The sequence below is a fragment of the Portunus trituberculatus genome, chromosome 50 (assembly GCF_017591435.1).
Source record: "Portunus trituberculatus isolate SZX2019 chromosome 50, ASM1759143v1, whole genome shotgun sequence".
NCBI classification, from domain to species: Eukaryota; Metazoa; Arthropoda; class Malacostraca; order Decapoda; family Portunidae; genus Portunus; species Portunus trituberculatus.
Window position 1 is genome coordinate 8,751,374 of NC_059304.1, and position 24,784 is coordinate 8,776,157.

The following is a 24,784-nucleotide window of genomic DNA, read 5'->3' on the forward strand; positions in this document are numbered from 1 at the left end:
GCTTTATTTTTTGGTCCCTGGTAGATCCCAACATTTGTTACTACCAACTGACGCCTGGTGCCTGCTACCTTATTAATCAGGATTACAGTGCGACTGCATGACTCTCCGATTCTCCCGTTATCATTTGATGGTAAGTTGGTAATATGATGGTAGGTTTTTTTCATATCTAATTATTGAACTGGAAGTGTACGAAGGTATCTAAGTCTGTTTTATCCTTGAAAGTGTGATCACCTTCTGCTTTAGCTCTTTGTCCACGGCCTTTACATAAATTTGCCCGCGCCATATCGGGAAATATGATCATTGTTTTTCAGTGAGGCGCCGAATGTAAATCTTGAGCGAAGTGAAAATGAGAAACTGTTTAGACTTTAGATGTCAGTCAATCAGCTGATGTGGTGGCGGTAGCGGCGCCAATGTTGTGGGGGCAGCAGGCCTGAAAAGACTGCAGCTGCTCTGGCCATGGCTGGTAGCGTCCTACATACTCTCGTCGAAGTGTCTGAGCATTTCCAAGAGGTGATGAGGCTGGTGAGTAACAAATAGGCAGGCAGTGAGTACACCATACGGCACAACATATGGGTGAGGGCAGGGCTGCTAATGCTGTTGTAGTTGCTACGAGTTTAAACTCAACATTATCTTGTTCTTTCCCTGCTGGTCTGACGTCGGTCATTTCCTTTGCTATGCAGAATTATCCTTTACCCCTTTCCAACCTGATAACGGACGGGTCAGTGAGGGACGGTCGCAAGCCTTCAGACAGGTTGGTAAATTCTTGGGGCCGTAATTTGTTTGACATGTACTGTGGTCTTGTCTTAATTTGAATTGCTTTGTCAATAAGGCTGATTATGTTTGGGATTTTTGTTTGAAAATCCTTTTGGTTTTGTGTGTATTGCTTACTGGAATAGTCAATACGGCACTGTCCCCGAGAAACCGTCCCGCGCACTCGCCTCGATTCCCGGCTCCCACTTCGCAGCTCCTCCACCCAGATGATTTGACGTCACATATTTGAAGCCACGCTATTGGTTAGAGAGAGAGAGAGAATATGAAAACGAATAAGTCGAGAGAGAGAATCTGAAAACGAATAAGGAGAGATAGAAAATATGAAAACGAATAAGGAGAGAGAGAGTGTATGGTAATGAATAAGGCAGCATTTCTCAACCTTTTTACCCTTTTTCAACCTTTTTACCCTTGTGCAACCCTTAAAATACATGACATGTCTCAAGGAACCCCTGTGCAAAAACAAAATTATGTACCATATATTATTTCTCATTTTATGGGAAGTCAAATCAACTGGGTGGAGGAGCTGGGAAGGGGGAGCCGGGAATCGAGGCAAGCGCGCGGGACGGTTTCTCGGGGACAGTGCCGTCAATACTTCATTTGTCAATATCCCTGGTTTAATGTTTTTATTAGAAATTATTCACGATCTGGTATTGCAAACATGGTGTGGGTATATATTTAAGGAATGAAATAAGAGTGGATCAAGCTTTCATGGGCTACCCAAATACATTGGGAGTCCATCTATCTGAGCTCTAGATTCATGTTTTAATTATTCAAAGACCACCTGGTTATATTGATGTGAGAATGTCAAGTTATTATCTTTCATTAGCTCTCTTTGTATTGGTAAAGAAGTGGTTTTATCGGGCGATTTTGACTTGTTGTTTATAGATTGGTATGGGTTGGTACCAGGTGCCACCTCTGCCCTTAGCAGGTTGTTCCTTTATATGTTTGATTTTCTTTATCTAAGTCAGTTTGTCTTTTTCCCACATTTCCTCAATCTGGGAATGTGTTAGACATGGTTTTTACCTTAGGTGATAACCGAGTTCCTGGTGTGTGTTGTATTGAATCCTTCCTTGGCTGTGGTCATGTGGGCATTTTATTAAATGTTCTTTTTACTCTATTTTATACTCTGCTATTAACTCAGCTAATAATTTGGACTGGTTCAGATGTGGTTTTAAGCCAATTAGTGATTACTTGTCTTGTATTAATTAGGACATTGAATTTTTGGGTTGTGATGTGAATCAGTGTTACTCCAAATCAATCTTTTTTTTATTAATGTCTTCAAGATTGCTCTTCCTGTAAATACTGATTGTCCCACTAAATCCCCTTTGACACAGAATTTGTTAGCTAGATTACAGGCCAGGAGGAGTGTAGCTTGGAAGCAGTATAAAACAGCTAAGGAGACAATTTGATCAGAATTTTCCTGTAGTCTTGAAGAGTTGGTTTTCTTTTAGAGATTTAAATACCAAATTTAAAAGTAATGTTGCCCTTTCCCAATACTAGAGTAACCTTGCTGCAAGCGATGACATGAAATGCTTCTATGGTTACATTTGTCATAAGAAAGTCAATCGTCCTTCTGTGGGCCCATTGTTTGTGGTGGGTTTATGGTGGGATGATAACAGAGCTATGGCCAATCATTTAGCTGAGCACTTTTCCTTTTGTGTATGCTACTGAAGAACTACCTCATTCATAGCCTCACCACGTCTCTGCTACACAGTTTGTGTTCGGTGAAATTACTGTACCAGAGATTGTAAAAGCTTTGATTATGTTAAAAGAGTCACCCGGATGTGGGCCTGATGGTCTTACTAATATTTCATTCCGTAAGTGTGCTATTGTCTTGTCTTATCCTTTGTTCCTTATCTTTTGGCAAATATTATGCCACTCTTTAAGGGTGTTGTTCACTCTATTGCCTGCAACTCCAGACCTATCAGTATGACTTCTGTTTGCTCCAAAACCCTAGAAAGACTTACTGTTTTCAGACTTTATAAATTTTTATTATTAACAACTTATTGTCAGCCTTCTAATTTTGGTTTTCATGTGGGGTTTGTCTGTATCTGATCAGTTATTACTTGCGTATGACTATGTTAGTGTCCTAATGGACCTTGGAAATTATGTTTATGTACTATATTTTTACTATGGTAACTGCAAACTTTTATTAACTAAATTATCTCTACTTGTTACTGGTAACTCATTGTTGGAGTGGGTTAGGGACTTTCTTTTTGCTCATGTTTTAAAGTTGTATCTAGCTCTTATTGTAAATAATTCAAATTGCATTGGAGCCAATCTAACACTTCAGAGTGGTATATCATTACTGTATCACAGGAGCCAGTCATGGGGTCTCTCACTTTCAGTCAGCAAATGTGCACATATCCATTTTTTTAGATTTAATTCCATCCTTGTTACTGACTACTTCATTCCAATTCCAAATAAGACTTCAGTCAGGGATCTTGGTGTCCTGATGGACGATTCACTGAAATTTCATCTGCACATTAGGGTGTCGCCAATGTTATTCTAAGGGCAACTTTATGTTATTGCTCATATTTGTCCTATTATTGATCTTGATAGTGTGTTGTGGAACACAGTTTATACTGGTCATTTGCATTTACTTGAATTGGATCAGAGAAAGTGGATTAAGAAAATTGATGGTTTTGCTGATTTATCTTAATCTGAGAGACTGTTCAGGTTTAACTTATTTTTTATTAAGGGTCGGCTTCTTCATACTGATCTGATAATGGTATGGAAAGTCATAAATGGTTTGTGTCCCCACGAGCTGTCTATTTGAAAATCAGATTATGATAGAACTAGAGGTCATAGTAGAAAAATTTTCCAGCCACACTATTCAACGGATGTCTGAGCTTGCTTCTTCTCTTTTTGTGTCATCACTTTTTGGAACTCTCTTCCCGAGAAGGCTGTTTCATCAACTACTGTTCATGCTTTCAAATGTCATATTGAAAATCTTCTTGGTCTACTGTATGCCCTTATGAGTTCTGCTAGTTGTTCCTTTTTGTATCAGTTTTGTTGCATCTGCAATTAGCCACCCACCAGATGTTTTTCTTGTATTTGTGTACATTGTGGTTGGAAGATACAACTGTGACTGATAAGGGAGAAGACCCTCATCAAGGTGAGAAACCATGGTTATAAAGGTAAGGTCAGTACATGGTACACAATAGGAGGTTACAGCTTGTTTGCTGTGCATCCAACGTGGTCCATTACCAACTCAGTTCATTCATGATTACTGACTCTGCCTGATAATTTTTTACAATGCATCCACATTCCCCCACCGTCTTCCACTGCCCATATCCCAAACAAGCTTGGGGGCATGTGGGGAACTAGAGGTTGGTTAATGTTTTCTATCAGTCCTTGTCGGTAGCATATGACACAACTGCATGTTGTGGTAGTATGCTCACTGTATTTCATGTCTGAAGATTTTTTGATGCACTTGGCTATTATTGACTCATATTGATGCTTTTGAAAATCAACCAAAAACATAATTAGATTAGGTTTAAGTTGGGTTAAACTAACTTTGATTAGGTTAGCTTAGATTAAATTTGTTGGTATTTTTACAGTCTTTCTCGTTAATTACTGTGGCTTTTCTTGCCCTTTTCATCATATAGAGCTTCTCATTCTGAGTACTTTAAACCCTTACATGCCCATTGCAAATTGTTTGTAATGTTGACAACAATTTCTAAAGATATACCATTTTGTGGGGAAAAAACCTAATGTGCTGCAACACCCACATATGTGATGGAATGGCGGACACTGAGGAAAGCTGTTAGGTGTGTTCGTTCATGTGTGCATATTGTCACATTATTTGCACATGCATGAAATTGAAATAATACATAATAAATCTAGCCAGTCAGAATGGTTTATGGAGGAAAGCAACTGAATTTGAATCATTCTATGGAAGATACTTGAACAGACCAGGTGTCACCTTGATTGTTTCCATTGTATCACCAGATTTTATAAAGACAAATAAGATAAAGACTTCATATTAATTTCTTAGCATTGCTAGTCAAGTGAGGCTAGTTTGCTTTGGTTAGATCAGTTTAATTTGGTTAGATAAAGTTAATTTGTTCTGAGGAAGACATATCAGCAGTGCATGTCATCTGCACTAGGTTACATTAGCTGGTAACAGATATAAAGTAGATTGATTCAAAATATTAGGTCAAAAACTACCAGAAAAAGTGGTTTTATCTTGAAGTGAAAGTATGGTGAAAGACTAAATTTACCAGCTAGTTATGCTTTAGTTGGTCAGGGGTACCAAAATAGATCAGTTTGCATTTCCTGAGAAGTCTAAGGAGACAAACAGCTATTTTTTGGCAAAGGAAGGACCTCTTGTAAATATGTACTTGGGGGTTTTGGGTAGAGGACTGGAAATCATTGAAATATGGATTTGAAAAGTCTACATGAATTTCATTTACTATTCAGATTTTTCTAATCTAACTTATCCTAGCCATGCACCAGCCCCCACTAGGACATTAACCTATCCAAACATAAACCTAACCTAACGAAACCCCCCAAAAATTGCACCATAATTTCTTACCAGTGAGTTAAAAAGATTTTCAGGTTGAAGGAGATGCAAACAGCTTTGTGGCTTCATTAATAAACATGTGGAACCTCTTCTTTATGGCTATATGTCACATATTGAACATTGCTGTTGCTAAATATCTCACATAGTGATGTTTTCCTGCTGAAAGCTTACACTGTTCGCTCCACCTCTGTCCACTGAGTAGCCATATTAGCAAATGAGAATGAGTCTATATCACAACACTTGACTTGTCTCTAATACAAAAGAAAACTTTTAACTGAACTGACCATGGAAACCCATCATTGGTGGCCCCACAAAAATTCTTACTCAAAATGAAAAGGTGATTGGGGCTCCCTTCCCAGCCAAGTTTTGCCAGCTGCAAGCCAAGTATGCAATAAAAGAAAAATCCTTACACAACGTGCATAATTCTTACATAACTAAAAAGAAAGGGAAAAAGTCATTTTTCTTTACGGTTTGCATAATCAGTACCATTTTTTATTTATTTATTTATTTTTTTATTATTTTTTTTTTTTTTTAAATTTATTTATTTATTTTTTTATTATTATTATTATTTTTTTTTATGCAGATCATTGTGCAGTGAGTTGATGATGTCACTGATGTCCACAGGCTGCAGCAGATGGTGTGCTGGACTCCTGGGGGCTGGAGTTGGTGCTTCAGAATGTGGCACTCAATCTACAAGAGGATGACAACTTCCATGGCAATCTTCTGTTTGGCCTCCACTCCTTGTTGCTCCTCCTCGCCAGGGTACTGTGCTATGGATATCGATTAATTGATTGATTTTTTATCCTAAATGTATGTAGGTTTTAATATATCAGTAACAAACTATATTCAAGTAGTACTACTTATATCATACTCTACTTTGCTCGATTATTCCCTTCTCCATTGAATGTGTTGCTGCTGAAGCCTGCCACCATCCAAAGCCAAAATGCTGTTTGTCTATTACTCACTCCATTAAATCATAAAAGACATTCAGGTATAAGAGTAAGTGTTCCCAAAGTTGTATTTCTTCTACATCCTTGTGGGAGCTCCAGGGACTCAATCATTGTGCAGCTTACACAAGCTGTTGGTATTGTTAGTTAAGCTGTAATGGACTGACTAAGTGAGGTCTGGCTTTTATTCGTTAATGTAATCATCATGTCATTGCAGGGCATTTGCCTTCTGGTAGGTGGTGGTATCTCTAATTTTCATTATGTGTCTTTCAAAAAATGTTTTATCCCATTCCAGAAACTTGCTGAGTTGGGACATGAAGTTTTGGGTGAAGGTTGTGGTTGTGGTTGGGACACTTCCCACCTGCCAGAGTCTCAGCACACTGATATTCACCGCTACACCTCAGGAACAGTGGTGCGGTGGGTGAGGGGGGAGTGTTATGTCCTTCTTGCTTCCACCTCCTCAGCAGGCACCACCACTACCTCCACATCTTCCCCATCTGCAGACCAGAATCAGGAGCAGCAGCAGCACCACCAGGTATACTCTGGTGATTGTGCACAAGAGGAGGAAGAGTATCAGGATACCACTCCAGGTGAAGTTGTGTCCCCTGAAGAAGGTGCAGCTGTCAGTGGTGGGGACGAGGACCCTCAGTGCTACTCTGAGGAGGCTGAATGTTGTGCAGCATCACCATTAGCTCAGATTGAGGATCCTTCCAGCATGGAGCCAATGCAGCAAGATAGCAAGGGTGAGACGGAAGCATGGCCAGGGTGCCAAGTTCACTCATGCTTCTCCAAGAAGGATGAGAATGATCCAGGACAGTGGCGACGAGGAGCCTGCAAGACCCACTGTAGACAGCAAGAAATGGAGGAAGGACAACCCTCAAAAGAGGAATCTCAGGGAAAAGTGGAAAATGAAGAAGAGGAAGGGGAAGGGGAGGAGGAAGAGGAAGAACAACAACAACAAATAAAAGAGGAGGAAGAGGAAGATGAAGAAAAGGAAGAAACAGAACAAATGGACCTTTGCTCCGAAGATGAAGAAGATGATGATGAGGAAAAGGTGCAGGAGTCAGAAGAAATGAGTTGTAATGAAGATGAAGAAGGAAAAGAAGTTGGACAAAACACCTGGAATAACCAAAACTGTATTCTTGGCATGGAAATAGATATGAAGGAATGCAAAGGAAGTGAAGTAGAGGAACAAGCAAATAAAGGAGAGGCAGCTAATGAAGCCATCTTAAGCAACTATCAAGCCAACACAGATAAGGGAGGAGAGGAGTCTGAGACTGAAAATAATGAAAAAAAGAGAGAAGGAGAGAAGGAAAAGGAAACTGATGGACAAATGTACAGAAATAGTAAGAATGTGTATAAAAATATCAAAGGTAGTGAAGACTATAATGATAAAAGTACTTTGGAAACTTGTAGTGTTTCTAGTCCACCCACAGTAAATGATGTGCCAGGGGAAGATGTGGCAGCTGCTGTAGTGAGTGAGGAAAGTTTAGATGGGGACAGCAGCTGTACTTTGATTATCCATGAAGAAGATGACACCAGAGATGAGGAGAGAAAGGAAGACACTGCAGAAAATGTTAGTAAAGGTTTCAGAGAAGATTGCTGGAAAAAAGAAGACTTTCAAGAAAGTATCTTAAAGGATGCCATGCAAGTAAAGGAAAATGATAATACCACTCAAGACAGTTGTAAGGATTCTAACGTTGGAAAAGAAAGTAAAGAGGAAGTAAGAGACAATACCAGTAAAAAGGATTGTATTGAGAGAAACTTTAGAGAAGAAAATATATTAGACAGCTGCAAGAACACCACAGAAAGTAGCTGGAGGAAAGACCCCACCCTTGACAACTCCAAAGAAGGCTTGAGGGAAGACAACAACATAGACAGCTACAAAAACACACAGGAAGACAAATGGAAGGAAGACACCACCATGAACAACAACAAGAACACACAGGATAGCTGGAGGGAAGGCACCACTTTAGACAGCTACAGAAACACTCAAGATAGTTGGAGGGAAGACACCACAATAGGCAGCTTTAAAAACACTCAGGAAGATGGATGGAGGGAAAGCAACACTGTTGAAACCTGTAACACAACCCAAAATTCACAAGTGACTAACAGCAACAACAGTAACAGTTGCAGTAATCAGCCAGTCCTTCTCCCTCACAGCTTCAGCTTTCCACCAAAGGAGAAGTGCAAAAGTTCTGATGTCTTTGGCCTCCAGAATCCCCCCACTCAGTCCACCTTTCCTCATGTTCCACCTCCCATCCACACACATTATGATGAAGAGGAGGAGGAAGAGGACGATGAAGATGACGACGATGATGAAGAGGAAGAAAGTGATGATGATTCTAGCTCTGTTACATCCAGTTCTTCCACCTCATCATCATCTTCCTCATCCTCTTCATCTTCCAGTGATGATGATGACAGAATTAACTTCAAGCAGAGAGGTGAGTTCTTTCTCATTGTTTTGATATTCAGTTTTGACATCATTATAATCATCTTGATGCTTTTTCCCTTGAACTTTATAGATTAGGTTTGTGCTCAAGAAGAGCCAGTAGTCTGAGAGAAACTGATCTCTTCCTTGAACAGCCAAATAACAATTCTGACCACCCCTCTGAAACATAAAGCATGTAATCCCATATATATTTATTTATTTATTATTTTCAGTTCTTATTATTAGGTGCAGTATACCAGAGAGGGGTCAGGTCATCTCTCATGTAAGCTGAGGTGTAAGTCAAGGAGCTGTGATCTTTCAACTCAGTGGGAGTAGAAAGCTAGCAATCCTATCTTTCCATCTGTACTTGTGGTGTGTGGTCTTATAATAGCACAAGGCCAGCAATTTTGGTTTATGTGGATGGGTGTGTATGTAAACCTTTACCAATGAAAACCAGAAATTGTTTATTTGGACAGCCAAGATGCTTCTGAAAAGGAATATTGAAGAACATTGCAGGTGTCATAAATGTGTTTCACCCAACACCATTACTTTACAGTGGAGAGAGCAGCTCAAGCTGCCAGAGAAGCTGAGGCATCTGCTGCTGCTCGCTTGGCTTCAGCTGCCACCCTGGAGGACCGTATGGGCTCTAGCAAGGACCATGCACTGCAGATGACTTCTCAGGTGGTCCTTCCCCAGCACCTTGAAGAGCATGCCCAGCTAGGTCCCCAGGATGACAATGTGTCCAGCTCTGAGTCCTCCTCAGATGAGATGACCAGTGGAGAGGACCCTGGTGGAGGAGCAGGAGGAGGTGGTAGTGGTGGTGGTGCTGGTAGCAGTGGTGGTGGTGGTGTTGATGGCAGTGGTGGCAGTAGTAATGATGGTGTTGGTGTTGGTGTTGATGTGAGTGGTAATAATGGAGGTGGTGCATCTGCTGTGGTGGTGACTGTTGCGCCTACTGCCACTGCATTGGTGTATGTGGAACCTTCCGAGCCCACACAAATACCCTTGGTGCCTCCATGCCCAGAGCCCCCTGATGCCTCCCTCCACAGCACTCGGGACCCTGCTGATCTTCAGGCAGCCCAAGGTTTGACTGACCTCCAGAGGGGTCAGAACCAGGGCTTGACAGCATCTCAGTCTGGTGCTCCCCTCACCTGCACTGTTGTGAACCAATTGCAGCAAGTAAATATTTTCATTGTGCTTCAGAAGATTAAGTAATGCTAGAACTACATATTATGTTTAGTGTTGACTTATCTTTCAGGAGTTCATTTTCTAGTTGTTATATCTTTGTTTTCTGTAAATGATGATGATGATTGGTGTTCTCAAGGCCCACCACAATAAAGTAACAGTTTTGAGTAAAGAGAGGAATGGTTCCAGATGCCGACAGAAGTGCGGCGAGGGGGTGGCAGTAAAGGCCTGGAGTGTATGGTGTGTGGCAAGGTATTCAACAGGCTGCTTAAGCTGAAACAGCACCACCGCACCCACACTGGGGAGAGGCCTTGGGGCTGTACCAGCTGCAGTAAGACCTTCAGTAGGCCATCCTACCTGCACAACCATCGCCTCTCTTGCCACACACCTGCCCACCAACAACAGTTCTCTTGCTGTAAGAATATTTTTACTAAGAAACAAAGTTGTTTGAAGTATAGGCTGGGTTACAATTGGGTTATGATTTTCACATTTATATTAGGTTTATCAAACACATGGTTGTTTGTGGCCATAGTTTCCTTGGAGTCAACATATTTAGTGTATCTTATTAATCATTAATTAGCAGTGTATCATTCAGTTCATGGTGTTGCCAGATCAAATTTCAGCTTATATCTGTCCCTCATAGATAAGCCAATTCAATCCTGTAATTATACAATCAGGTGACAAGAATTACAGCAACTAGACGTCTTTATACTAGGTTCAGGTGCTGGAAAGAGAGCTGTTACGCTCTCTTTCCATTGCCTGTCAGTCAGGAGTTATATACTGCTTGCTGAGAATGGTATGATTTTTGCAGATGTATGTCAGCGAGGCTTTGGATTGAAAAGCTCCCTGCAGGCCCACCTGGCAACTCATGCCACCAACAAGCCTTTTACATGTGATATTTGTGGCCAGACCTTTGCTCTGAAATTTACCCGTGATACTCACAAAGCCCAGCATACAGGTAACATTTAATACCACCATAAAATTTGTTAATCAGAAAGTTTCCATTTATTAAAGTTTTTTGGTATGTATACATTGATCGAGACAAGTGCAAAGAGAATGTTGTCTGAAACATGAAGGATTTTTTTTAGTAACATGGAGTAATACAGCAGAGGAAATGAATGTAAAAATTCTGTAAATTGGTTTTGTGAATGAATTGAGCAGTTGATTGGTGAAGGTAGTTTAGCAAGCAGAAAGAAAGGGACATGATCAATAAAGAAGATTTCTTGAGATATGAGGTAAGCCTATATAAATGAGATGGATGAACAGTTTCAAAGAATTAGTAAATGAAAGGAATGTCTAGGAAAAGGAATATTTGTATGTGATGTGAATGTGACATGGCATTTGAGCTTCTCAGCAGCAAGTTTGCCAGCATTTAGTCAGGTGAGATGCAAGAATGACAATAGCCTTGTTATGAATGACTTCAAACATGAGTTATTGAGCAAAAGAGACTATTTTTTTTTAAATAAAGTAACAAACTTTTTTGTGTTGCAGGAAGTCGGCCATGGGTGTGTAGTGTATGTGGCCGTTCATATGTTACAAAGTACAAACTGCGTGCACATATGAAAGCACACACTGGGGAGTTGGTGTGCTCATTTTGTGGCCGCCAGTTTACATCACAGGTAATGCCCTTATACACTTCTTTTGGACACTTACAGTTTGGGGGATGGCTTCATGTGGATATTGTGTGGGGGAAGGCTTCATGTGGATATTGTGTGGGGGATGGCTTCATGTGGATATTGTGTGTGGGGGGGGTGGCTTCATGTAGATATTGTGTGGGGGTGAGGATTAAGGGCTTCTGCTAATATGGCTCCTTTAGATCTACATTTGATACCATTGCTAAGCAAAAACCTCAAAAATAGAATTCAACAATTTCAACTCTTCCACAGGATTCCTTGGGACGACACCGACGACTGCATGAAAACTCAGCATCTAAGAATTCCCAAATGCTCCCCACATGCTCTATCTGCAACAAGAAATTTGCAACACCTAGTCTACTTAAGAGGCATATAGCAGTAAGACAGTTGATTTATAGGTGATTATTATCTATACCTAGAAGTCTGCAGAGAACAAGATAGTTTCTTGTAATAATTTGAAGAGGGTAGAGAAAAGGTTATCTCAGTCTCCAGGGGATGACCATACAGTTTTTGCAAATTATTTTGAATAGAATGGAATTTATTTGAAAATCAAACCATACAAAATTCCTTCCCCCCCCATCCACCAAAACAAAAAACAAAAAAAAAATATATATATATATACACCTCAGAGTCTCTGGAGAATGATCAGATTTTTCTTCCAGGAAAATTAAATTCAGTTTACTTAAAAGAACCATATGCAAATCCTTCCCCATCCACCCCCAAATTTTTTTAAAATTATAACCTCAAAGAATCTCCAGAGAATGACCACACAGTTTTTTCCAAGAAAAATTATATATATAAAAAAAAAATTAATTAATGACTTGGAGTCCTCAGAACTCTCAGTTGACAAATATTCTTTGGCATGCAGATCTTCAGTCTTGTTAGTGTAGCAGCCATCAGTTAGGGCAGCACCAGGTAGGGAGTAAACGATCACAAACCTGGGTGAATAAGAGATTAAAATCACTATTTAGCTAAAAAAAAAACAGTTCCTGAGTTTACCAGAGGATGGTAGACATATTCCTATTGAGAGAAATAAGTACTATGTGAAATAAGGGTGAGAACTCAATCAAGTATTGTGAAATGAGGCCAAGAGAGGACGGGAAAGATCTTACTGGATTAGTGATGGGTGACACCTACATGATTTTAGTGTTTGAGCTTTCAATTACACACAATTGTGAAATAAACACTTTCAAATTACCCTTTGCAGAGTCATGAGCGACAAAATGCAGTCAAGTGTGGTGTGTGTTCCCAGGAATTTGCTAATCACCAACAGCTGACAGCACACCAGACTCGCCAGCACCAACAGCATCCACACCGAAGCCAAGCTGTGCATCAGTGTCCTGTGTGTAGCAAGGTTTATGTGCAAGAAGTATATCTGACACGTCACATGGCAACCCACACAACATTCACCCAACAAAGTGCGCCTGGTCGTCCCTTACCAGCAACCAGCACCCATCCTAAAGAAACAGTGGTAGTGGGACAGCCAAGTCCCAGTTTAAGCAACCTGCAGCAGGCTGGCACTTCTATGTTCCAGCAGAGTCAGACCGAGCCTTCATTAGATACTAGATTGGGCAGACAGGATGGTTATTTGACTGGAGCACAACATCAAATGGAGACTCATCCCCAACAGCATCTTTTACCAGACACAACAAGTGACCAGACTCAAACCCAACAAGTTTTTCTGAACTACAACACAGAAATCTTGGAAGAAGCTGGGTTCAGTTCCACTCAAAACCAGGACTGAGGGAAAAGTTACGATTGATTTCAAAGTATGCCATGGTCTTGGTTAAATCTGATCAACTTTCACTAGCTACCCTTCCACTATACCTACTTTTACTAATTTCCTTCTATACAGCCTTTCTTACACACCACATTTTTTCTGGAAATTTCTTCACAGCCTCAATCATCCTTTCACTCATCTCTCATTAGCTGTCCTTCCACTATATCTACGTACTTTTACTAGTTTCCTTCTATACAGTCTTTCGAGCACACCACTTTTTTTTTTTTTTTTTTTTTTTTAACTTCACATCCTCAATCATCCTTTCACTCCTCTCTCTACAAAGTCCCAGATGCAACACCATCCATTCCCTTCCTGTTTTCTCCACTCTTTCATTCCTATTATGCCCTAATTTAGTCAGAATCACTTGCATCATCTCCCTCCTGTCTCCCTCATACCTCTCAAATACCACATGCCCCACTGTCTCATCCTCTCCCAAGTCACACATCTGGCACACTTTTCTGCATGACTCAGACAATTTGTAGTTCATACACTTTGCCCTAGCTCAGAAGAGATCACCACCCAGGTTGCCATCATACCACCTCTCATACATCAGAGCCTCCTTTTCCTTGTACCATTCCTGAAAACTCTTTCATTCCATCTCACTCTTCCATATATTCAGTACCCCTCACTTCATCTCTCTATCTAACTCTTCCATTTCCTCACGTCCATGTGTAGGTTCAAATCCCACCAAATACCGCTTTGAAGCTATGCCATTTGTCCAGTGGTTTAAAGTTACCTACATGTCACCATGATACCCAAGCTCTAGATGGTTACAAAGATGCACTTGGGTGGTGATATGAGCCCTAATATGGGTACCACTATAAATAAAATTGCCTGGTGATATGAGCCCTAATATGGGTACCACTATAAATAAAATTGCCTGTGTCACTAATGGGCAGAGGCTGAACAGTGCTTCCCATATACTCTTCAAGTATACCTACAGGCACTATAGGCCACAAGAAAAAAAAAAAAAAAAAAAAAAATCCACTCCTCTGTCATTCTCATACACACACCTCTTCCTCTATTTGCTTTTACACACCAATTCAAACTCACCCATATTCACAGGTACTTATATTCTTGTACCTGTTTCAACTCTCCAATTCTCCATACTGCTTTACTTTCATCCTCTGACCTATTCACACTATCATTACCTCACTCCAAAGGTCTCTTCCATACCCATCCACAACAACCAACAAAACTCTGCAACTCATATACTAATTACTCATGACCACCACATCATCTGCATAAATCAGCACACATATCTTATCATTCCCCATACTTTTTCCTGCATTCACTCTTCTCAATCTGGCCGCTGACTCCTCCATGTACAAGCTGAAAAGAGTTGACTATAAATCGTTGCCCATCTCTCACTCTTCACCCAGTCCATTTATATATCTCCTAGTCTGTATTTAGCTCTTGCATCAACATACATGCCATGCACCATGTTGATTATCTTTTCACTCAACGTAATCTTTCCTATGACTTTGTCTAACATTTATCTATCCACTTTGTTATATACTTTCTTTATATCCAAAAAACCTAAGTATAGTTTACTACTGTCCTTCCTTTTCTTCTAAATCTGTTCATTCACCACAAACATATCCTCAGCTCTCCTGTCCACACAGAAACCATTCCGTTCTTCACCAAACACTCCAACTCGCTCAATCCATTTACACAGGCAATCATTCAACACAGAACACTTTACCTACTGTATTTGCCAATGCAATCACCCTCTAGTTCAACTCATTCTACTTGTATCCTCCTGCATGTATGTCACCCTAAATTCGTTCCACAATCTTGGCAATCTCCTCTTGTACCTGGTTAAATAAATACTTCAGTCATTTTGTCAATCACAACCTCGCCACCATTTTTAAACATCATACAGTATCCTATCTGACCCTGCCGCCTTCCCATTCTTTTGTCTTTTGATACATTTCTCCAGCTCCTCCCTGGTTAAATACTTCAGTCACTTTGTCAATCACAACCTCACCACCATTTTTAAACCTCATACAGTATCCTATCTGACCCTGCCACCTTCCCATTCTTTTGTCTTTTGACATTTCTCCAGCTCCTCCCTAGCTCCTTCCTACCTATTCAGTTCATCTGTAAATGTTGTTCTCCAGTGTCATGCATCCTTCTCTCACACCAAACACCTCACCTACACCACCCACTTCTTCCTAGAACTGTCCAATTGCCTCCCCAATTCCTTCCTTCCTGGTTATAACTTCACAATTCACTTTCATACTTTCAACACCAACATTTCCTGACATTCTCATCTCAAGAAGCAGCTCACCTTCTATCAGAGATGGGATACCATGGCAGAGATATAGGAATGAGAGGACTTGTGTAACATCCTTGAAAGTCTGATCACTATAGCATCATTCCTTTAGTCATTTGATATTGACTTAAAGGATGGAGTCCTCAGAACTCTTAAACAGTAAAGAAGCTCATTACTTGCATCACAGCAAGACCACAGAGTCTGACACATATGCACATTGAAATGTCAGGTTACGTTATGTTTCAGTTGACAAATATTCTTTGGCATGCAGACCTTCAGTCTTGTTAGTGTAGCAGCCATCAGTTAGGGCAGCACCAGGTAGGGAGTAAAGGATCACAAACCTGGGTGAATAAGAGATTAAAATCACTATTTAGCTAAAAAAAAAAAAACAGTTCCTGAGTTTACCATAGGATGGGATTAATGACTGAAAATACTACTTGACTCTTAACTCTTACATTAGAGAAGGTAGACATAATATGAATGAGAGAAATAAGTACTATGTGAAATTAAGGGTGAGAACTCAATCAAGTATTGTGAAATGAGGCCAAGAGAGGAGGGGAAAGATCTTACTAGATTAGTGATGGGTGACCTACATGATTTTAGTGTTTGAGCTTTCAATTACACACAATTGTGAAATAAACACTTTCAAATTACCCTTTGCAGAGTCATGAGCGACAAAATGCAGTCAAGTGTGGTGTGTGTTCCCAGGAATTTGCTAATCACCAACAGCTGACAGCACACCAGACTCGCCAGCACCAACAGCATCCACACCAAAGCCAAGCTGTGCATCAGTGTCCTGTGTGTAGCAAGGTTTATGTGCAAGAAGTATATCTGACACGTCACATGGCAACCCACACATTCACCCAACAAAGTGCGCCTGGTCGTCCCTTACCAGCAATCAGCACCCATCCTAAAGAAACAGTGGTAGTGGGACAGCCAAGTCCCAGTTTGAGCAACCTGCAGCAGGCTGGCACTTCTATGTTCCAGCAGAGTCAGACCGAGCCTTCATTAGACACTAGATTGGGCAGACAGGATGGTTATTTGACTGGAGCACAACATCAAATGGAGACTTATCCCCAACAGCATCTTTTACCAGACACAACAAGTGACCAGACTCAAACCCAACAAGTTTTTCTGAACTACAACACAGAAATCTTGGAAGAAGCTGGGTTCAATTCCACTCAAAACCAGGACTGAGGGAAAAGTTACGATTGATTTCAAAGTATGCCTTGGTCTTGGTTTAATTAAATCTGATCAACTTTCACTAGCTACCCTTCCACTATACCTACTTTTACTAGTTTCCTTCTATACAGCCTTTCTTGCACACATTTTTTATGGAAACTTCTTCACAGCCTCACTCATCCTTTCACTCATCTCTCATTAGCTGTCCTTCCACTATACCTACGCACACCATTCTACTTGTATCCTCCTGCATGTATGTCACCCTAAATTCGTTCCACAATCTTGGCAATCTCTCCTTTTGTACCTGGTTAAATAAATACTTCAGTCATTTTGTCAATCACAACCTCGCCACCATTTTTAAACATCATACAGTATCCTATCTGACCCTGCCGCCTTCCCATTCTTTTGTCTTTTGACACATTTCTCCAGCTCCTCCCTGGTTAAATACTTCAGTCATTTTATCAATCACAACCTCGCCACCATTTTTAAACCTCATACAGTATCCTATCTGACCCTGCCGCCTTCCCATTCTTTTGTCTTTTGACATTTCTTCAGCTCCTCCCTACTGTTTGTCTTATTCAGTTCATCTGTATTGTTCTTCTCCAGTGTCATGTATCCTTCTCTCACACCAAACACCTCACCTACACCAGCCACTTCTTCCTAGAATTTTCCAATTGCCTCCCCAATTCCTTCCTTCCTGGTTATAACTTCACAATTCACTTTCATACTTTCAACACCAACATTTCCTGACATTCTCATCTCAAGAAGCAGCTCAATTACCACTCACCTTCTATCAGAGATGGGATACCATGGCAGAGATATAGAAATGAGAGGACTTGTGTAACATTCCTTTAGTCATCTAATATTGTGGTGTTCATGGCAACCTGAAAAAGAAATGGGAATCAAATACTGTGTGTGTGCCGAGCATTGTGCTATTTATGCATGCTTCCAGCCACTCAATAATATCACAGTTTTAGACAGTCAATATTTATATGCAGTGTGGAAAAAGACCACTAACTACATCCTAACAATTCTCAACCTCCAGGAACAGTCATGAACTCTAACTTGCTTCAGTCTATCTAGAGTTGTAGTTAATGTTGCCTCAAGTGGCCAGATGAGGCTTTCAATGTGACAGATCCAGTTGGTTACAACCTTGTGTAGGTGCTATGAAAAAATTTCATGGGTTGCATCTCATTAGATGGTACAGCTGGTCAAAGATGTGTTTATGAGAATCTGAGTCAATTGTACATAAAATCAGCAACTGTTAAGTGCAAGTAGTGACCTTAAACTGTTAAAACTTTTTCACCAGAAAGAAAGAAATTCAATCTTATTTGTAAATAAGAGATCTTCAAATTTGTATATATGTATATTTATAAAAATTACCACAAAACACTTTTGCCAGTACATTTTCATTTAAAAGCCTACCACACTTTTGTTAGTTCACGGTTATGACAGTAAAGTTCACAGTACTCGTTTACTTCTTTTCCTTTCATACTTTTAAAGATAATTAAGAATATACACTTAAAAGTGAGTTACCATAAAATGCCTCTTACCATTCAAAACTAAGTTCATAAAAAGCAGTACACCAGACACCCTTATTGTAAAGGTGCAAAAATATGCAATGCTTAATACCCCATAGCAGATATTCTTTTATTAACAAAACTGCATTCTTTAAAACTTCCATGATCTGCCCATTTCTTTTTTGGTACTTAATTAAATCTTTGGACATATCTAACATGAGGATTACTTCCATCTCATCAAAAGCTAGCTTTTAATCCTGGCCTGTTACTGGCCACCTGACGCCAACACTTCACTACTAGTACAGCATGATGTTCGGGGGGTGCAGCTCCCCCTGCTAAAAGACATTTAGGATAGAGTAAAGATCCTAAGGGGCACAGCATCCCAGCTTACCTAGTGGGATGGTTTGGGAAGGTGCAGCTCCTATTAGCTAGGCGGATATATGACAAAAAATGGCCGAATTGTTCACTTTGGGTTAAAAGCATGGCATTTGGCACAAAGTTAGTCTAGACCCTTATGAAGATTTTCAGATATGGGGCCATCATGAATTCTGCCCAGGAAGCGAATGGCAGCCATTTTCCAATATGGCCGCCAGTAGAATATTATATGCCCCCTCCCTACGGTTTTTCGAGGATGGCAAGGATGATTGCTGAATTTGAGTCTTCAGTGGAGGCTATGGAGAGCAAGCAGAGCAAAGAGATGAGGCACCTTGAACAGACTGCAAGCATTCAGAAGACGTTTGTCACACAGGTGTGTTCCCTGGTTGAGGTCATAACTGACATGGGGAATCCATTCATCGAGGAGAGCCAGGAGTTGATATGTCTTGACACCCATGACATCATGGATGAAGAAGCTGCCAAGTCCGTTCGTCAGGCTGAAGAACTTGGAGTACAGCAGTATCAGTCCTTTGTTGAAGAGCGCCTCGTGAATGGCAGCAAGCCTCTCAGTGACAGGATCACGAAGAACAAACTCCAACTGTTCGGACAACCTCCAGCAAGAGGCAAGTCCCAGTCCACGTCCAAGTTACAGTCTCTTAAGAGTGACTGCTCACTATTTTCGCGACTGTACATTGCGTGTCAATCACGAGACGGTGATCTAAATGAATTCTTCAGACACGAAAATCAGAGGTGCCCACCGTCTCTGTCTCAGGATGGCAAGTTACGCCAGGGCAAGAAGTCAGATCTTCTTGACTGCCTCACTAGCAGTGTTGAGTGTAGCATTGATGCTCCCGATTCTGATGCGATCATCCTCGATGGTGCTGCGCTTGTGAACATGCTGAAGCCAGTTGTTTGCACAACATTCAATGACTATGCAGACAAAGTCTTCTTGCCTTACATTGAAAAGCAGCTGGAGCGAGCAGACAGGGTGGATATAGTGTGGGACCAGTACCTTGAGAACAGCTTGAAGTCTGAAACCAGAAAGCGCCGCGGAAAGGGGATCAGACGCCGGGTTCAAGGGAACAACAACTTACCTGGCAACTGGCAGCAGTTTCTGAGACTTGATGCAAACAAGCAGGAACTGTTCACATTCCTGGCTAGATGCACAATGAAAATGCAGCACCGACCAGATGGAAAGCAGCTTGTTGCCACCCTAGGTGATGGTGTTCTTTGCAATCCACCAGATGAAAGCATCACTGCAGCACTGAGCCCCTGTACTCAGGAAGAAGCCGACACAAGAATGCTGCTGCACACTGCTGATGCTGTCCGACAAGGATGCCAGAAGATTGTCCTGCGTACAGTTGATACCGATGTGGTGGTCCTGTCAGTCGCTGCAGTGCCAAGGCTACACTTAAAGCACCTGTGGATTGCTTTTGGGACTGGCCAGAACTTCAAATACATACCTGCCGACGAAATAGCATCTCGCATTGGTCCTGAAAGAGCCACTGCTCTACCTATGTTCCATGCTTACACAGGGTGTGATGTCGTCTCATCCTTCACCAGAAGAGGGAAGAAGCTAGCATGGCAGACCTGGAATGCCTTTGATGATGTAACAGCCACGTTTGGTCTCCTGTGCGATGCTCCTGGAGAGATAGATGATGAAGCTATGACCATGCTGGAGCACTTCACAGTCTTCCTGTATGACCGCACCAGTGACCTGGACAGCATTGACGAAGTGCGCCAGCATCTCTTCACCAAGCGGGCATGCCAATGGAATCGCTGCCGCCAACGAGAGCTGCACTGGTGCAGCATGCCAAGAGGGCAGTCTACCAGGCTGGCCACATCTGGGGGCAAGCCTTTACTGCCGCTCCTGCCCTTCCATCTCCAGGAGACTGGGGTTGGACAGAGCCACCAGACTGGAAGCCACTGTGGACTACCCTTCCTGAGGCCAGCATCTCCTCTCGAGAGCTGCTGTGCTGTGGCTGCAGAAAAGGTTGCAGAGGTCACTGCAAGTGCAACAAGGCGGCCTTGAGGTGTACTGCTCTCTGCCAGTGTGGAGGTGACTGTGAAAACTAACAGTGACACTCACTGGGGCTATCGGCTGAGGCTCGGTGTGTACGGTACTGGACCGTCAGTGTATAGTTTGTGTAGTAATGACATTTTGTACCCCACTCTTTGTGTATTGAGTGTATTGTACGAGTGTATTGTGTACCACTATGTATTACCTACATATAGGGCTCAAGTTCGCGTAACGGTTCAGCTTTGTTTACGTATTTTTGAAGTAGGTTGTCCATATTCAACATATTATTAGGCCTTTCTCAGGGTCAGCAACCGCCTGATGACGGTCGGAGATTGACTCGACCGAGCGATACTATGGTAATAAAACTTACCGAGGACAAAAATCCGAAAAAATATGATGTTTTGGGTAAAAAAGGGGTATTTCCCCTATTTTCGCAAAAATTGTCATTTTAAGGTCAACCAAGGTCATCATAGGTCATCATAGGTCAAATATGTAGTTACCCTCAGAACGTCATAATAAATATCTTATTAATCTGAAAGCATTTAATCCACTTTTAAACACGTTATGCTGACAAAATTACCCTGAATTAGGTTATGTACATTTTACTGGCGGCCATATTGGAAAATGGCTGCCATTCGCCTCCTGGGCAGAGTTCATGATGGCCCCATATCTGAAAATCATCATATAGGCCTAGCCTAACTTTCTGCCAAATGTCATGCTTTTAACCCAAAATGAACAATTTAGTCATATATCCGCCTAGCTACACAGACATGAATACCTACAGGTCTTTTATGAGACCTCCATCATTAGAAACATTATTAGAGTGGTGGCGGTAGAGGGACTGAGCCCATGCGGTGTTTACAACCAATTTCTTTAATGCAAGGATAGTTACAACCTTTTATTACTGAAGTGACACCGGTCGTTTTAAAGTGTTTGAGATTTTCGTTACAAAGCTGATGAGAGGGAGCTATTGAAAGAAGATGGTGAACGTAATAAATATGTATGATATCGAACAGTATATGAACTCTCTAGGTAAATCCATAATATATTTCAGTATTGAAATAGGAATGAGAGTACAAATCATCTGCTTCAATAATTAATGGATATCTTGGGTGTATCACAGATTCTTATATTCGTGAAAAAATGTGTATATATATATATATATATATATATATATATATATATATATATATATATATATATAATCAAACTTTATGAATAGCTGCCAGAGCAATATCACGAAATACAATGACCATCTTATTACATTATAGTCAGGAAGGAGCGGCCTGATCGATATGTGGCAAGACTATCTATCTTCACGTCACTCAATTTCTATTGGTTTCAAGACTTCTTTGGTGAGGAATTAATGTGTCGGCAACGTGATGCCTTGATGTTCTGCCAGAAAGCTATGGAAGCTTCTCTAAATAAGATAATGACTGAGAGCTGCACCAGAGATGGGATCCACTGAAAACAGCCATGACTGACATCCGGGTACCCACATTATGCCAACTCATTTCAGTCTTCTTAATAAATAATTGTGCCGAGATACGTCACACATAAGATCAAGTTTCACCCATACACTGAGTAGGGACACTTGCACTCTACATGCCAACAGAGGATCTCATCGTCCACCCGAGGCAATGCCAAATACCCGTCACACTTGTTTCCCTCCACAACGAGCAAGGCGAGTGCTAACCTCGCTCGATAGCTTCACTAGCCGCGCAGAGACGAGGCCATCTCCAGGTAGAGATCCACATCCTTGCCCAAATCATAGAGGCAGTCGACGAAAACTTCGGAGGCAAAGCAACCATCCCTGTGGAAAGCAAGCACTGAACGTCAACTACTGTAGTGTAGGGCAGCCAAAAAGGACAAGACCAAACCACAATAACTGACAATCCTGTTATCAATGAAGCTTGATTTTGTTGTTGTATTATCATCATTATTGCTATTATTATTATTATTATCGTCATTATCATTATGATTATTATTATTATTATTATTATTATTATTATCATCATCGTCATCATCACCATTAATATTGTTCAAGTTAAATACTCTCTCTCTCTCTCTCTCTCTCTCTGTGTGTGTGTGTGTGTGTGTGTGTGTGTAATTCACCTCGGTCGCCTACTGGTCACCCAGCCAGTCTTCCCCATTACGGAACGAGCTCAGAGCTCAAAGACCGATCTTCGGGTAGGACTGAGACCACATCAACACACAACACACACCAAGAAAGCGAGGCTACAACACCTCGAGTTACATCCCGTACCTATTTACTGCTAGGTGAACAGGGGCTACACTTTAAGAGGCGTGCCCATTTGCCTCGCCGCTTACCGGGACTCGAACCCGGCCCTCTCGATTGTGAGTCGAGCGTGCTAACCACTACACTACGCGGTGTGTGTGTGTGTGTGTGTGAGTGTGTGTGTGTTTCACTGTTTGATCTGCTGCGGTCTCTGACGAGACAGCCAGACGTTACCCTACGGAACGAGCTAAAAGCTCATTATTTCCGATCTTCGGATAGGTCTGAGACCAGGCACACACCACACACCGGGACAACAAGGTCACAACTCCTTGATTTACATCCCGTACCTACTCACTGCTAGGTGAACAGGGGCTACACGTGAAAGGAGAGACACCCAAATATCTCCACCCGGCCGGAAAATCGAACCCCCGGTCCTCTGGCTTGTGAAGCCAGCGCTCTAACCACTGAGCTACCGTGTGTGTGTGTGTGTGTGTGTGTGTGTGTGTGCGTACCTGCACTTGGCCTGGAATTCGAATTCCCTGCGCAGGTTGTCGCAGTCCTCGCATACGTGGCACAGCTCGTTCCAGGCGTCCCTGTCGTAGCGACCCTTGCAGCTGGGATCTACCAGGTTGGTAACGCTCCTGGGCTGTCTGTGCTGCTGCCCGACGTTACCAAGAAGGGTAGAGGCTTGGACTGAGGCAAGGCTGTGTGGAGGCTTTACTGGACTAGTTGCAACAATGTCAATGTTCAGAGCAATCACCATCACCACCACCATTACCACTGCCAGTGTTGTGATCTGTTGAGAAAAGTAAACTGTTTACATCTCCAAACCAACATACACCACCACCACCACCACCACCACCGCCGCCGCCGACACTGAAATAAATTATACTGAAAAATAATAATTTCCACCAATTATCATCAAGAGTCAATCGCAGTACAATATTTTTGCAATCTTGATTTTATTCTTTCACTTTTCGAAAACTTACTCGTACTTTGTCGAACATGTTTATGAGCGAGACTGAAGGAGCGGTGCAAGAAGTGTGCGCGAGGTGTAAAAATAATCTCTCCTCCACGTTATTCTCCGTAGCGTGTCTCGAGACTGACTGAGCAAGTTGCATCGCACGCCGCTATATATCCACACGAGCACACGTCATTCCACCGCGCCTCTTTGCATCACTGCCTACCAGGAAAGCCAGAAACAAGTAAAGGGGATGAAAAACCCAAAACTGCCATAGCTTTCCTTCCGCCACTGTTTGATTATAAGATCGTATCCTTATCTTCCTTCTTACCACCATACAGTCCCGCCTCCTTTCCTACCATCGCCACCACCCGGAGACATGTGTGGGTCACATACCGGTGAGGAAGGAAGGATGCCGTATATGCTTATAATGACAAGGAAAAAAATTGACGTTTTATAAGCTTAAATTAAACTGGCTGTTTCACGTCAAATGTCATGCATTATATTAAATCTAATGTGTCTGTGACAAAATCATCCATCTTCTTGTACAAGTGCATTTCCGTCTCTCTCTCTCTCTCTCTCTCTCTCTCTCTCTCTCTCTCTCTCTCTCTCTCTCTCTCTCTCTCTCTCTCTCTCTCTCTCTCTCTCTCTCTCTCTCTCTCTCTCTTCCTTAAAACATTACGATAAATAAATACCATCTCTCTCTCTCTCTCTCTCTCTCTCTCTCTCTCTCTCTCTCTCTCTCTCTCTCTCTGTCCTTCCTTAAAACATTACGATAAATAAATACCAGAATTGTATCGCAACAATGTGAAACAAGAAATAAATAAACAATAAAAGAAATTCCCGAAACAAAACCTTAGTCATCTTCCAACACTGCACGCACGATCTGTCTGTCAGTCTGGTAATAACGAGCCATGTCTTTCAATCCCACCA

At 41.6% G+C, this 24,784-nt stretch overlaps 2 protein-coding genes across 7 annotated transcripts; one reads left to right on the top strand and one right to left on the bottom strand.

Moving 5' to 3' along the window:
• Nucleotides 1-11: 11 nt before the first annotated feature.
• On the top strand, nt 12-18,208 carry LOC123499476. Of its 3 annotated transcripts, XM_045247485.1 has the most exons (10): nt 280-522; nt 5,924-6,061; nt 6,542-8,690; nt 9,234-9,856; nt 10,052-10,277; nt 10,674-10,820; nt 11,354-11,481; nt 11,749-11,874; nt 12,704-13,265; nt 16,218-18,208. In XM_045247485.1, exons 1-9 carry the CDS (start codon nt 457-459, stop codon nt 13,238-13,240), a joined length of 4,140 nt encoding a protein of 1,379 aa, XP_045103420.1. In that variant the 5' UTR covers nt 280-456; the 3' UTR covers nt 13,241-13,265; nt 16,218-18,208. The 3 variants fall into 3 exon arrangements, with proteins under 3 accessions (XP_045103421.1, XP_045103422.1, XP_045103420.1); XM_045247486.1 differs by lacking the exons at nt 280-522; nt 16,218-18,208 and adding an exon at nt 12-130 and having other exon boundaries at nt 12,704-13,910; XM_045247487.1 differs by lacking the exon at nt 16,218-18,208 and having other exon boundaries at nt 277-522; nt 11,749-11,894; nt 12,704-12,840.
• LOC123499480 (molt-inhibiting hormone-like) lies at nt 12,014-24,475 on the bottom strand. Of its 4 annotated transcripts, XM_045247496.1 has the most exons (7): nt 23,886-24,413; nt 23,403-23,686; nt 22,348-22,464; nt 16,209-17,620; nt 15,570-15,895; nt 12,695-12,836; nt 12,014-12,434 (listed from the first exon to the last, which is right to left on the bottom strand). In XM_045247496.1, the coding sequence occupies exons 1-3, from the start codon at nt 24,009-24,011 to the stop codon at nt 22,365-22,367; spliced, it is 510 nt and encodes a 169-aa protein (XP_045103431.1). In that variant the 5' UTR covers nt 24,012-24,413; the 3' UTR covers nt 12,014-12,434; nt 12,695-12,836; nt 15,570-15,895; nt 16,209-17,620; nt 22,348-22,364. The 4 variants fall into 4 exon arrangements, with proteins under 4 accessions (XP_045103431.1, XP_045103430.1, XP_045103429.1 ...); XM_045247495.1 differs by lacking the exon at nt 15,570-15,895 and having other exon boundaries at nt 17,524-17,620; nt 23,880-24,381; XM_045247494.1 differs by lacking the exon at nt 15,570-15,895 and having other exon boundaries at nt 23,880-24,381.
• Between the last annotated feature and the right edge of the window lie 309 nt (nt 24,476-24,784).

Bases quoted from the DNA above. Each gene is read 5' to 3' on its own strand.
- LOC123499476 (XM_045247485.1), top strand. From the start codon at position 457: ATGGCTGGTAGCGTCCTACATACTCTCGTCGAAGTGTCTGAGCATTTC. The intron at 523-5,923 runs GTGAGTAACAAA...TGATGTCCACAG, and splicing joins TCCAAGAGGTGATGAGGCTG to GCTGCAGCAGATGGTGTGCT. The intron at 10,821-11,353 runs GTAACATTTAAT...TTTGTGTTGCAG, and splicing joins TCACAAAGCCCAGCATACAG to GAAGTCGGCCATGGGTGTGT.
- LOC123499480 (XM_045247495.1), bottom strand. From the start codon at position 24,011: ATGCAACTTGCTCAGTCAGTCTCGAGACACGCTACGGAGAATAACGTG. The intron at 23,687-23,879 runs GTAAGTTTTCGA...TTTTCTCAACAG, and splicing joins ACATGTTCGACAAAGTACGA to ATCACAACACTGGCAGTGGT. The intron at 22,465-23,402 runs GTACGCACACAC...TGCTTTCCACAG, and splicing joins GAATTCCAGGCCAAGTGCAG to GGATGGTTGCTTTGCCTCCG.